This window comes from Numenius arquata, chromosome 12 (assembly GCF_964106895.1).
Source record: "Numenius arquata chromosome 12, bNumArq3.hap1.1, whole genome shotgun sequence".
Classification (NCBI taxonomy): Eukaryota; Metazoa; Chordata; class Aves; order Charadriiformes; family Scolopacidae; genus Numenius; species Numenius arquata.
Window position 1 is genome coordinate 39,406,078 of NC_133587.1, and position 14,505 is coordinate 39,420,582.

General features: G+C 37.4%; 1 protein-coding gene across 4 annotated transcripts in view; it reads left to right on the forward strand.

Moving 5' to 3' along the window:
- Window positions 1–14,206, forward strand: part of WDR48 (WD repeat domain 48) — a 29,290-nt gene extending 15,084 nt beyond the window's left edge. For all 4 annotated transcript variants that reach the window (XM_074156933.1, XM_074156934.1, XM_074156935.1 and 1 more), the window contains 14 exons: window positions 894–982; window positions 1,890–1,991; window positions 2,362–2,586; window positions 3,728–3,802; window positions 4,159–4,261; window positions 4,527–4,624; window positions 6,447–6,554; window positions 6,949–7,045; window positions 7,558–7,653; window positions 10,076–10,181; window positions 10,771–10,858; window positions 11,439–11,515; window positions 12,319–12,511; window positions 13,141–14,206. In XM_074156933.1, coding sequence (XP_074013034.1) covers window positions 894–982; window positions 1,890–1,991; window positions 2,362–2,586; window positions 3,728–3,802; window positions 4,159–4,261; window positions 4,527–4,624; window positions 6,447–6,554; window positions 6,949–7,045; window positions 7,558–7,653; window positions 10,076–10,181; window positions 10,771–10,858; window positions 11,439–11,515; window positions 12,319–12,511; window positions 13,141–13,236 — 1,553 coding nt within the window. In that variant the 3' untranslated portion in view covers window positions 13,237–14,206. The remainder of the gene's footprint in view (window positions 1–893; window positions 983–1,889; window positions 1,992–2,361; window positions 2,587–3,727; window positions 3,803–4,158; window positions 4,262–4,526; window positions 4,625–6,446; window positions 6,555–6,948; window positions 7,046–7,557; window positions 7,654–10,075; window positions 10,182–10,770; window positions 10,859–11,438; window positions 11,516–12,318; window positions 12,512–13,140) is intronic.
- The last annotated feature ends 299 nt before the right edge of the window (window positions 14,207–14,505 follow it).

A 14,505-nucleotide genomic window follows, 5' to 3' on the forward strand; every position in this document is an offset into this window, starting at 1 on the left:
TTCTCGGGTCCTACTCACCACGCTATTCCTGATACAGGCCAGGATGCTGTTGGCCTTTTTGGCCACCTGGGCACACTGCTGGCTCATGTTCAGCCGACAGTCGACCAACACCCCCAGGTCCTTTTCTGCCAGGCAGCTCTCCAGCCACTCTGCCCCAAGCCTGTAGCGCTGCCTGGGGTTGTTGTGACCCAAGTGCAGGACCCGGCACTTGGCCTTGTTGAACCTCATCCCATTGGTCTCAGCCCATCCATCCAGCCTGCCCAGATCCCTCTGCAAAGCCTCTCTACCCTCCAGCAGATCAACACTGCCACCCAACTTAGTGTCATCTGCAAATTTGCTGAGGATGCATTCAATCCCCTCGTCCAGATCATTGATAAAGATGTTGAAGAGAACCGGCCCCAGTACCGAGCCCTGTGGGACACCACTCGTGACCGGTCACCAACTGGACTTCACCCCATTCACCACAACTCTCTGGGCCCGGCCCTCCAGCCAGTTTTTAACCCAGTGGAGAGTATACCCATCTAAGCCATGCTATGTATTATCAGATCAAACGGAAGTACCATTCTCTAATAAAGCAGTTGAGAAGAGCATGAGTACCTTGATGGCCCTGGCACTGAACTGCAGTGCCAAAGGGGCACCAGGATTGTAATGACCATAAGCCTGAGGGGTATTTTGTTTTTATGCAGTAGTAGATTAAGAATTGGGATGGAGTTTTCCTAGCGCTATGCTATCTATTGTGTTTCTTATTTTTAAAAGTCATTCTATATACAGAGTAGACTGGCACTATTTTCATGGACCAAAGGTATTAAAATACCCTAAAATACCGTTTTTGAGTGAATATGTTTTTCAAATGACAGCATTAAAATGAAAATGTAAATTTTATTTCAAAATAGCTTCTTCCCTGAGTGGGAACAAAGACTCCATCTACAGCCTCGCAATGAATCAGATGGGAACAGTTATTGTGTCAGGGTCCACTGAAAAGGTAAGCGAAAATCTGGTAAGGCTCATCCCACTTCAGTTTAGAGTTTAGTATAAAGAGACAATATTATTAATTTTCAGTGGCATTTCTGTAGCAGCTTTTGTTTTTAATAGCGAGGGTAAACACTTGTTTTTTTGAAGCAGGGAGTTTAAGAGTAGGATACAAATACCTGCCTCAGTCTGAAGATGTGTGTATATCCATATAGCTTTAATACACAGGAGAGACAATCAGATCATCTTGTGTAACCCTCTCTCTGTCAGAGATCACTACATTTCACCACAAGAGCTCTGATTTTGGGGGCACATTACTCAGATGATTATAAAAAATGAAATAGTTGCCACAGGTAAGAAAGAAGTGGTGCCAGCAATTTGTAAGACCCCTGCAGGAGCTGGAAAAGGAGGTGAGCTAATGAAGTTCAAGTCTTCCCAAGACATAGCCCATGCTCTTTCTTGTAAAGGAAGGTGAAACACCCTAAAGTCCGCTGTGAGTTGTTGGGATTTTTTTTTTGCCTAATCTAATCTTGAGAGAATTTTATTTCCAAGTCAATATAAAGATGAAAATAGGATACATCAATGAAGCATCTGAGAAGACTCACAGAATCTTCTTTTTTTTCTCTAACCCACATCACACTATCTTGTTTCCAGTCACTTCCATTCTTGAATTTCTTAAGAAAACAGAAAGAGCCTGAACAAATAAAATTAAAATTAAATGAAGAAAATCACATCTGATTATTTGAGGTGCATAAGATCTAGTTAAGTCTATCTTGTTCTAATGAATGTTTTTGATGATGGATATCTCTGTGTTTGGAATAAGGGTCGGTTTATTTGGAAAGACTTTAATTTCCTGTAAAGTAAATGCATTGGTGGGAAGAATGATGTTAATGTCAGTTATCCGATGTCTGCTTTTGTAGGTTCTGAGGGTGTGGGATCCGAGAACTTGTGCAAAACTAATGAAACTCAAAGGGCACACGGACAATGTAAAAGCTTTGTTGTTGAACAGAGATGGCACCCAGGTATGTGCTTTAACGTGAGACAAAGCTGTTTTACAGAAAGCAGAAGTGTCATTAGTCTTTTTAAATACAATTATTTTATATTATAGATTACAGAAGGTAGCTTAACAAGTATTTCATAGATAGTAAATGATTCAGGGAGGGAGGCTGGTGGGTGAAAGCTCTGTTTTATTATAGGTCCATCAAGGTATGGAGGGGGTGGTTTACATGAAAGGTCTGGAAATTATGAGTAGAGTTGTTAACTGCCAGTCTTCGTTTAACACTGTCTTAATGGAAAAATATAACCATAAGAATTATGAAAGCTCTTTATGGAAAAAATTATTTTGAAAGACTTAAATACCTGCTTGATTTAAGTATGGTGGTTGTTGCTCAGTGTCTTTCAGGCAGCTCTGATGGGACTATCCGCCTGTGGTCCCTTGGGCAGCAGAGATGTATAGCCACATATCGGGTCCACGATGAAGGTGTTTGGGCTCTGCAGGTCAATGAAGCCTTCACTCATGTTTATTCAGGAGGAAGAGACAGGAAGATTTATTGTACAGATTTACGAAATCCTGATATCCGTGTGCTTATCTGTGAAGAAAAGGCACCCGTTCTTAAGGTAATTGAGTTGAATCATGGAATAGTTGAGGTTGGAAATAGTCTCTGGAGGTCATCTGGTCCAACTCACCTGCTCAAGCAGGACCACCTAGAGCTGGTTGCTCAGGACCATGTCCGGACAGCTTTTGAATATCTCCAAGGATGGAGGCTTTGCAGCCTCTCTGGTCAACCTGTACTGGTGCTTTGTCACCCTCACAGTATAGAAGTGTAATTGTATTGCATGTTGTCTACTGAAATAGTGATTTGAGGTATAAGGTCATAGAAGAACGCGTATTGGGTAACAAGTATTTACTACACCACATCTTCAGTATATTGGGTTTGTCTCCTAAATAAACTCAATCGTCTGAAGAAGATAAATGCCTGGCAGCTACTTAAAATGTGCAAATTTGAATATAACTGAGATTGAAAATGCTTCAGACATTAAAATTTTTTTACCAGACTCTAGTACCGTTTTAAGAAACTAAGCTGGCATTACCAAGGCTTTAGACAAAATTAGGTGTTTCTTAGCAGCAATATTTATGCTCTTGGAACGCGTAGGTGTATAAGGAGTGTGCAAATGAAACAGATACCAGTATATAAGCAGTCTGGCTTTCATTGTGAGTGAACTCTTTTGATTTAATATGTTCAGATAAATCCATGGATATATTGATTTAGTTTTGAAAAAGTCAGAATCTGAGAAATTTCTGTTCAAACTGGAAAATGAAAGCCACGGTCAGCTGTACAAAGATCAGAAGAGGTCTCTAGTATCTTTGCTACGATGATTCGTTATTGTCCAAGGAATGTACCAGCAGAGTGAAACATACAACGTTCTGCTTTTTAATTAGTACAGAACTTCTTGTATTCTCATTTTAGCCATGTGAAGTATTTGCAGCTTTAAATACTGGCTCTTTAGACGCATTGCATCTACTATTGTCCATGTCCAGAATTTATTTGTTAAATATTTGAAACAAATTCTCTGGAGTTTCAAAAATCGTAACTTAGTTATCTTTTACTTAACTTCATATTTCTTTAGTAAACTGAAAGTAGTGCTGCTTCTGACATACATCCATGTAAGGGAGCAGGTCTATACAGAAAAAAAATTAATTAAATAAAGAAAAATTAAGTTAAGCGTGCCTGAAAATATCTGTGGTTTCATTATTTAGATGGAACTTGATAGATCAGCTGATCCTCCTCCAGCACTTTGGGTTGCAACAACTAAATCCTCTGTCAATAAGTGGGTAAGTGATATATTTTACACTCTCTGAATTCAATTAAGTAGCCATGGGATCTGCAGCCTTAATGTGGGAACTGTTGGGCTGTTGCTTGCAATTTGACTGTGACTTGCTATGATCTGTAAGCTTTCTTTCAAAAGAAAAAATCATAAAATACTGATATTGAAATTGATCAAAAGACATTAAGCTTTTAATTACTTCCTTTGCTATCTCTTTATGCTGCTTTTAGAAATAGATTATCTTACTCAGAACTGGATGGTCAACATCAAAATAACAGCATGAACTGGCAGTTGCTGCTCGCAGATAAAAAGCAAAGTTTATAGATTGTTATGAGTGTGTCATTATTTTGTTTCTTTCTGTAGACCTTGAAGGGAATTCATAATTTTAGAGCATCTGGAGATTATGATAATGATTGTACCAACCCTATACCACCCCTGTGTACACAGCCTGACCAAGTTATAAAAGGTAACCTTTATATACCTTATAAAATCTGTTATCATTAGCAGAAATGGTACATCTTTAAGACTGGCTCAAGTTTTTAGGTACTTGATACTGTGATTTCAACCAAAACAAAGACAGTGTGGTTATCATCTATCTAGTGTTAGTGATATCCAAGTCTTAACATCAAAAAGTGAAACCAAAGAACAATCACACACGTGTTATACAGTTTTAATTTAATGTAATATTAGAAAAATCACTGTAGTGACTTTAATTCTTGTTTATTTGCTAGGGGGTGCTAGTATTATTCAGTGCCACATTCTTAACGACAAGAGGCACATATTAACCAAAGACACAAATAATAATGTGGCATACTGGGATGTCTTGAAGGTAAGTATATAATTTTGGATTAAACATTTACTATTGGATGATTAATTATTTTGTACCTTTCTTTACATGTATTTTTTTAGTCCTATGGCAGAAAGTAAGTCATCTTTCTGTCCCAAAACATAATACAAAAATTGGTTTTGAAAGGGGAGGGGCATCTCTGAGCTTTTCTGCACCTTTGCCTGACGTGAGGTTGGGTAGTGACATTTTCTCTCATCTGAAATTCAGACCCTTGAATTCTCTCCTGGAAATAGTAATGTTGGTTTGGATTGGGTTTTTTTTTTTTTTTTGAAGAGGGCTTTTGGAGGCCCCTGGGCCTGTCTGCCCAGTGCGGTATGGAATAGCGTAAGAAAGCTTAGGCTGCAAAAGGGAAACCTGTGCTTCAGGTCCTGCTGCAAACCCACGGATCCCACACGTGTGTGCTGACTGGGAGTCTGCGGAGCCATCTGGGAGTGCGAACTCATTGCTGGCAAAAAAAGCAAAGGGAGGCAGGACTGGAAGGAAAGTTAGCAGGAGGAGGCACGGATCCCACCTCATGTTACTTGCTCCTGTGAGAAGAGAGAGACTTGGCTTGGCATTTCTTTATCTTGCTTTACCCAATGATTGGTCAGAGGAGAGGGAGAAGAGTGCAGAGAGAAAGGACTGGAATCCCAGATCAGCGAGATGGTCAGCAATTTCTTCTCTTGCAAAATCCATTTTGAAATTCAAAATCTTTTCTTCATCTTGAACTATGCAGTGCTCCAGCCAAGATTCAGTAATGAAGTAAAGCACGCCCAGCTGACTTACTGAGTTGCTGATTAAAGTAAGAAAGAAGGGAGTTAAGTTAGAGAATGTAAATTTGTACTAAAAATTTTCTGTGGAAAAGTGAATAGCTTTTCTTTCTTTTGTTTACAGTTGATGTATATTTAAGTACAGTATTAGATCTCGGGACCAAAGACAAATGTTAGTGTTAGTTTGTACCTTCATTCAATTCTTCTTCTCTTTTGTTGGTAGGGGTTTCAGAAGCATCTCTTAGATAAATTTAAATACATATTCACTGTAGAGATGGGGTTACTTGACAGGTCAAAGTGTCATCTTATATGTAGGATCACGGTCCTCTAAAGCTGAGATGCTTTATTGAGGATGCTGGAAGAAGAGAGGGAGATTTTCTTGCTTGTAGTTACACCCTTCAGTCTTTGCTTCTTGTAACTTTTCCTGCGTTTTGAGGAAATAAGTCTTGCAAAGTTACAATCCTTAGTTTGCTCAAAGCATGTATTCCAGGTTTCAGGATGACTCTGCAAGTGGATTACAAGAGTTGGGATGTTAACAGAATTACTCGAGGAACTTTAAAAATAAAGGCATAAAATAAAACAGATAGATAAACTTTAACAGGAAAAAAGAATCTGCACACAAATTCACTCACTGCTGTTCCCGTTGCAGCAGCTGAGCTGCTAGACTTGCAATAAATATTGGTGTTGCAGAATTGTACTGAAATACTGCTCTTGATGAGGAGAAGAGTGGCAGAGGGCACTAGAAGACAACTATCTGCTCAGCGATAGGGAAAATGTTTTATATTAATGTGAAGTAATACTTCCATACCTCTCTACATGCTTGATGCCATTACCTCAGAAATAAATAATAAATAAAATTTACTTACCACCTAAACCATTGTTTGGTTTTTTGAGAAAAATTAGAACCTTTAACTTGTGTGTTTCTGGTCAACAGTACTCATGGAGAAAAAGTTTTAATTATTCCAAGTGTATATGAAAGTCAAGTAAAAGATTTGAGGTGTTAATTTGACTCAGTACTCGGAATTAAAAACTTATGTCTTTCTTTTGGCGTACAGGCATGTAAAGTTGAAGACCTTGGGAAAGTAGACTTTGAAGAAGAAATTAAGAAGAGATTTAAAATGGTGTATGTGCCAAACTGGTTCTCAGTAGACTTGAAAACTGGGGTGAGATACAACTCCTAAATCTGTTGTTCTAATGTCATATCTCATATATTTTCATACACTGTTTGTTCACAAAGGTTTTATTGTGTTATAAGTTTTGAAGAATGATCATCGTTTATCTGATGGGTTAGATTTATTTGAAGCAAATCAGCGAATTTTACCTCAGTTCTCAATAATCTGAAAAATAGATTAATTTTTTTTTCCTCATGGTATGGTCAGTTTAAACCCACCAATACCAAATATGAATTAATACAGTTTGGCAAACAAAGTGTGCTATCATGCGTTTAGAAATTCTTTGGTTTATATTCCCAGTTAAGTATGAACAAAATAAATTTATAGACTTGTTTAATACAAAACAACTATTCCATTCCTCTTCCTGGTGGTCTTTTTCCAACAGATGTTGACAATTACTTTGGATGAAAGTGACTGCTTTGCAGCCTGGGTTTCAGCAAAGGATGCTGGATTTAGCAGTCCAGATGGTTCTGATCCAAAATGTAAGTTTTAACTAATATTAGTGGTTTATTGAGACAAAAAAGCAGAATAAATTCCAGTATTTATGTTTTAAAGTATTCCAGTGCCACATACACAAGTAGCTGGTTGGATTTTAGGGCTTAGTTTCTTGAAACTAAATTCTGCAGGGAATTCTCCAATAAGAATGTTTACTTTTTTCTGAAACATTTCAGTTATGTTCAGCTTTTCTGTTTAACTTGCTTTAAAACCTTCAAGAAGCAAAAGGAAAAAAAGTAATATTCCTAAACTTGGAATTATTACCTAATCTAGAGAATCTTACAGCAGGGGAGTGATCCAACAGTGCTGATCAGCTTTTTCGGAGAGATTGTAACTTGTAGCTTGGTGATGAGCAGATTTCTGTGCCCATAAATAGATTAATTTGGGAATAGAACTACTCACACTTTTGGGAAAGTTTTCAGCTGTGGATTAAATGTAGAATATTATGATGCCAATGGTTTTTACGTAACTGAAGTTCTATCTCACTGTGTCTTGACAGTAAACCTTGGAGGGCTTCTGCTACAGGCACTTCTGGAGTATTGGCCTAGAACACATATCAATCCAATGGATGAAGAAGAAAACGAAATAAATCATGGTTAGTATTTTAATATCTTCCTTTTTTTTTTAGGATTTTTTGATAGATTCTGTTTGTTTATATTTCTTTCTTTAACAGATATAACTTGACTTGCTGTCTTATACTTGCCTCTATGCATTATAGACTAATGTTTTTTAATGCTTTTAAATTTGCTTTACACCAGAATTTGCTGAGTAGCTTTCTTCTGAAAGTGTCACCAAAAATCTGAAGAATTCTAATTTGTAAAAAAGTAGGTGAATAGATGATTCTGAAGTTACAGAAACATGATGCCTTGATGGAAAAACAATTACTGGCAAAACTAACGCTTGACTTGGAAAAGAAACAGTCTAGATAATGGGAGCAAAGAGCAATAGTTCAGTTATTCAACATTAGCCGGTATTCTCTTGACATAATTCCAATTTGTTTCTAAATATTATGAACAACATAAAATAAAAGAAAGATTTATTGGAAAAAAATATTCAATGGCTGTTAAAATAACAGATGGGGTAAGTCTATACAGAACCATCTTAAGAGTATTTTTTTAAGGTAATAATTCTAAGTCTAATTGGGCATGAGGTAAAAAGCACAGCTATGTAAAATGTAAGATAACCGCTGAATTTGGCGGAATAGAGGAGTCTATGTAACTCCTAAACTTGTGAATTATATTGAAATTAATTCAACCCAGATCAGAGTTCACTGAATAGTCTTGTCTTTGGTGAATAAGAAATTACTTTCTACAGCTAATGCAATTAAGAAAACTGTAAGTTCAGCAATATCTTGCCATTTTGTGACAAAGATTGTACCAAGAGTTAGCTACTTTCTTCTTTCAAAAATGACCTCCAGGGAGGGTTACGGCACTTGGCAGGCGGCTCTGGATAAAGTGCTGATTCTCATACTTTTGTGTATTGTCAGTCCACAGCTTGAGAGCCAGACAATGTAGGAGAAGCATAACTGAGGCTTTTGTCTTGTTGGAAGAGTGACGCTGCACTACTTATTTCTGTGAATAGTTGTGGATTAGTGGAACGTTTAGAATATTCACTATAGAATCAGTCTTTGTTTTCCCTTTCAAAGGTATCAATTAAGAAATTGACACTGACCAGTCGTTTAAGAAGATAAGGTATAACTGTTGGACACTGAAATTTGTGTAAAGAAAGAACTTAAGTGTACATATATATTTATATGTGTGCAGTATTGTTCCTTTCAGTTGTTAACAGATCTGTAATGAAGAAATCTTCCAAACTGTAGGATTTTTCACTTGCTCTAACTTCAGTATCACATTCATCTCTTCTAATAAAGAATGAGTTTTCTGGTTTGGTTTCTTTGGTTCATATGACTTTTACCTTTCATTCACTACACGTGTTACTGGTCAGAGAGGTAAGGAATTATTAATCTCAGGAGATGATGCCTTTTTAATTTCTTATGTTGCTTGAATTCAACGTCATTTTCAAATATAGTAATTAGATGACACAATGTAATCGAGATGATCTTTCTCAAGTGAAAAGAAGGCATCTAAATACTTCTATATTGTATTTCAAGATACCTGTGACTAGAAGCTGCACTGTTCAAGAGGCACATAAATAATGCGAAATTTTCTTTAATCTTATCCTATCCATCTGATGTGGAATCAGGTTCTTCAGTGTTTGAAGACCACGCTGCTATAACTAGCTAAAAATAAATTGAATTTAGTATGCAGTAACTTCAAGGAAATGTGGGTCTGAGCTTTACTAGTCTACTAATGTGGCATCTGGCAAGTCCAGGTAGAAAAGCAAATTTAACATCCTTTGGAATTCTGTACTGTCAGTGGGGGGGGAGGGGAAGAAACAGTCTTGTCTCAGCAGAATCTCTTTAGTTGGTTTTTAATATTAGTATTGTTCAGTTTCACAAATCCCCGGAGTTCTGTTACGGAACTGGAGAAAAGTAGTTATCAGATTTTGGCTCATGAGCTCTGTTTCCCTTTTCTGAAAGGCTTTTGGGATAGGCCTTGCAAGATCACAGGATGATACGGGGTTGGAAGGGACCTCTGGAGATCATCTAGTCCAAGCTCCCTGCCAGAGCAGGTTGCACAGGAACATGTCCAGGCGGATTTTGAATGTCTCCAGAGATGGAGACTCCACCACCTCTCTGGGCAGCCTGTTCCAGGGCTCTGCCACCCTCAAAGTAAAGAAGTTCCTCCTCATGTTTAGATGGAACTTCTTATGTTAAAGTTTGTGCCCGTTTCCTCTTGCCCTGTCACACCTCTGTTGATCTAGTTAATCTCTAGTGTTCTTTTTTATATACTTGATATGTGTTGGAAATGGGGATCTTCTTGTTTTTTATGAAGCTTATGATTTTGTTAATTTCTGAAATAAATTAGCTGCAGGTGTAAAATACACTTTTTGGTCTGTGTATACCCGATTTTAAGGTCTAGTGAAGTCTCACTGTTGTGTATATTGTTTTCCAACAGTGAATGGTGAACAGGAGAACAGAGTCCAGAAAGGAAATGGGTATTTTCAAGTGCCACCACATACACCAGTTATTTTTGGTGAGGCTGGAGGACGCACTTTGTTCAGGTATAAAAATTCAAGAGTGTACATTCAGTGGCTTAAACAATCACTTCCTTTGTGCAAGCAGAAACGTTATCAAAATGTAACACTTGCATCCGTTCTGTGCTGTGTGTAGAATTGTATGTGGCTTTGTTTCACAATTTATGTGCACGTTTCTTAAAATGGGTTTTATTCTTTCCATTTGGTGAGAGCTTAGCAGATGCTTTACGTGCCAAGCTCATTTTCCCAAGCAGAAAATAACTGCTTTATGCCAGACACCTTTCCCCTTCTCTTGACAGTTTTGTACCTCAACACACAAACATACACAATCCACGAGCTAAGTAGTTTTTAAAATTTCTTTGTGCCGTACCCTGTAGTCTCCTGAGATGCTTCTCCCTGTTTCTGCTCTAGGGATCTGTCCTCTTCCTGCAGCTACTTTTTCTGGTCTTTTTGGAAAATAAGCGATCACTTCCCCAATAAGTTTGATGATGTGAAGGGCCAGCTAACCAGGTTCCAGCTCCTGGCCCGTTAAAAGGGCAGGTCGTCTCCTGAGAGCTTTTTAATGCGCATTACAATAATTGTTTTAATTCACAAAAGTTATTTCTCTATCTCTTAGGTTATTATGTCGGGATTCGGGTGGTGAAACTGAATCTATGCTTCTTAATGAAACTGTGCCACAATGGGTAATTGACATCACTGTGGATGTAAGTATCACATGTATAGATTTTCCTGTTTTGTTGGATTTTTTTTTTTTAAGGTGAACTACAGGCTTTTTCAACTATACAGGAGCTGAAATGACAAACTAAATTTTTGCTCTGTTTGTATTTAAAATAAGCGTTCTCAAGGTCTATATTCAAGACACTTTGAGATTCATTATTTTTTAATGTGTCCAGTTAAGGTATTCCTGCTCACTTTTCTTTTGACCGAAAGTCTTAGAAAAAGAATTCAAAGCACTGTGTGTAATTAGTATCCTTTTCAAGTGTGGAGCTCGGGAACAAAGAATACTCTTCGTATTGCTGCAGTCTTCTGATACTATCTAATTTCCTTTGAAATAAATGATCATTTATGTTGAAAAGCTAGATACAATATGTGCATCATCTAAATTGAAGCATCTCAGGAGTATGAGTAATTTGGAAGTTGGCTGCGGTTGGCTTATGTTGATTAAGAATCTCTCTTGGGTTTTGATAATTAGGAGCTGAATACACTTCACATACCAGCTGGTGGAAATAGGAGCTGGTAACAGTTCATCCTAAATTAACACTTTTCAAATTCGTTTCGTTCTAGAAAAATATGCCCAAATTCAATAAGATTCCCTTCTACCTCCAACCGCATTCATCATCAGGGGCAAAAACTCTAAAGAAGTAAGTAATGCATATTTGCATTTTCATTGCTATTTATTTTTTATTATAATTTTTATTACTTAAATACACTATTGAGATATATTTATTTTATGCTATTTCTAACTGCGATGAGTAACAGCTTTTTAAAAGGAAAAGGTACAAAACCTGACAGCAGGGAATACGAGGTAGTCTGCCCATCACATTAGCTGTAACTGGGAGCTGTGTAGGTTAGAAATCAATGCAGGTCCTCGGATACGAGGTCAGTGTCACAGAGAGTGTCCTTACTGTTTATATACAACAGTTTGGGGTATTTTCCACAAATGCCCAGTTCCTCTTTAAGTCTTGTTGAGTTCTTTACGTGAGAGACAATTTGTGAAAGAGGAGCTTCATAGACTTTTGTGTACTTTGTGGAAAAACTGCTGCTGCTTATTACTTTAGAATGCCTCTCTGTTAATGTAGTAGGGTGAAAAGCATATTCTGGCTTACCTTTTTTATTATTCCATATCTTCTGTCCTTCTATAACTAATCCTTTTTCAATGGAAAGAATGAGGGTCGTGTACAATACTTTTCATCTAAGGTTTGATTTCAATTCAGTCTTTTGAATATCTTACCACTTTTCTGAGTCCCTTTTGCTGGGTAAATCTTCGAATAAATAGCTGTTATGGTCATGGTGTTCTGGATGATCATGAAAATTTACTGTTAAGCTCTTGACATTATAATAAGTTTATCTGTGTGCTTGCATAGTTTGCTATAAGTAGGGTATTGTGAAGATAAGAAACAGTTTCTCAAGTTTTTTCCTGCCAAATTTTGCTTACCTTATATAGAGACCGACTGTCAGCAAGTGATATGCTTCAGGTGAGAAAAGTCATGGAACACGTGTATGAGAAAATCATCAACTTGGATAATGAGTCTCAGACAACCAGCTCTTCCAATAATGAAAAGGCAGGAGAACAAGAGAAAGAGGAGGACATCGCTGTGCTGGCAGAGGAGAAGATTGAGCTTCTGTGCCAGGACCAGGTAAGTTACTTGGGTGTTTCAGCCTGCGGACAAAACCCATGTCTAGCACTGAATCAGTTGTGAATATCTGAATGCTGAGCTTGAAATATGCTGTAGATTATTTGTTACCTTTAAAACTAAGTAAATGTTTTGACGTCATGTGAACTGACTGCTGGCACGAGTTCGGGCAGTTGCAGGCAGCTGGATCAAAGAATTTATATAATATCCCTGTTTAACTTGGCTCTGACCGGTAGTCTCTGTAGGATTACTTACACCCAACAAATGGACTTAATACAATGCCATGGAGTTCCATATCTAACATTTTTGAATGGTTTTAATTCTACATTTCTAGCAGAAAATGCCCTAAATTTTCCCAAATTTGTCCAAAATCATGAACTCTCTAGTAAGTGTAATAAGTGCATGAAGATTAAATACTGAGGAGATGGTTGTAACATGAAGCTATATGATACACTGGTAAAAGCTTTCTGCAATGCAACAGTTGTACTTGCTAGTTGAAAAATCTGAGCCTTGGCATGGTTCCTTTTTGATGCCAGTTCTCCCATGGGATTGTTTAACCCAACCAGGGCCGTTTTTTAGCTTTGAATTTCCAGCAGATTTGTGGAATAAAAGATGAATTTTTACTTATTTAGGTTTTGGATCCGAATATGGACCTTCGAACTGTAAAGCACTTCATTTGGAAGAGTGGTGGTGATCTGACGCTTCATTATCGCCAGAAGTCAACGTGAAGGGCATGGTGGACCCAAATGGTTACTTATTTACTTGACCATACTGTACTGGTTCCAAGAATAGTACTATAGAAGCCCACTGAACCCCTAAGGTAGATGAGACTTCTAATGACTCAGTATGGACGGAAAGTATACATTTAATTGAAGTGACTAATAGATCTGTAATATAGAGGAAAAAAAAAAAAAAAAAATCTATATGACTTAAACTAAAGTCTGTCCTCATCTCAGCCAATGAGATGGGAAGTCCCCGAGTGGTTCGTGTTGTGTGAGGTGTACAGAGAACGGATGATAATCCAGTGCAGACTTTTGCTTCCTCCTTTTTGCTTTCGTTTTTTTTCCAGACCATAATATCCTCATCTGCTCATGCTTGATATGAAATCCTTTCGGCCATATTAGTCGCTGTGTTCACAATATAATTCAGAACTGCACACAAGGTATTTTTTTTTTTTTAGTACATTCCATTCATAAAGCTCCTATAACGATCTCTCACGGGTTACGTTTCTTCCACTTAAAGAAATTCGGAAAAGAAAACCAACAGCAAATAGGTATTGTATACTTGAAAGAATTGGCCCGTTTAATTGCAAATGAAGGGTTAACGTTAGAATTGTTTTAATACAATTGTTGCTTTAGAGAGCTGTTGACACGCAGAATAAGAACACTAGATAAATATTGTAGCAGTCAGTCCAGTGATGCTGTGCATCATCACAGAGTGAACGTGCTTCGCAGCAACTTAAAGACATTTTTTTTTTTGGTTTTTTTTTTAAAATATATATAACTACTTCCTGCACTGTGTCCTAGGTGTTCTAAAGACACACGAGTCTAATTTTTGGTAACTGTGCTCCAAATCTATGTGACATTTTGTTAAAACTTCAGACCATTCTGAAAATAACTTCATATGTTTAATGTTAAACTTTAGAAACTTCTCAGCAGATTTCATATTCATGATGATATAAAAATACTTATTCTTTTCTGACGTTTTATATGCAGTTGTTCTTTTGTTAGAGATTTACGCGGATCTTCTTTTCACTGTTATTTCTAAAAATCTGTGTCTGTCATAGACTCACAGTAGTCTTTTGTAGAGTTTAACTTATTGGGGGGAGGGGGTAAAGGGCATTTCAGCTTTTCATGAGGAAAATGTGGGGCTGTCCCAGAAAAACCATTTGTAGCCAGAACAAATTACAAATCCTCGTAAAGAAATTGTGTAAAAATGACTCTTGTCTGAAGCAGAAGCACAAAGGGCAGTACGTTATTGGAGTTTCTTCAGGAGAC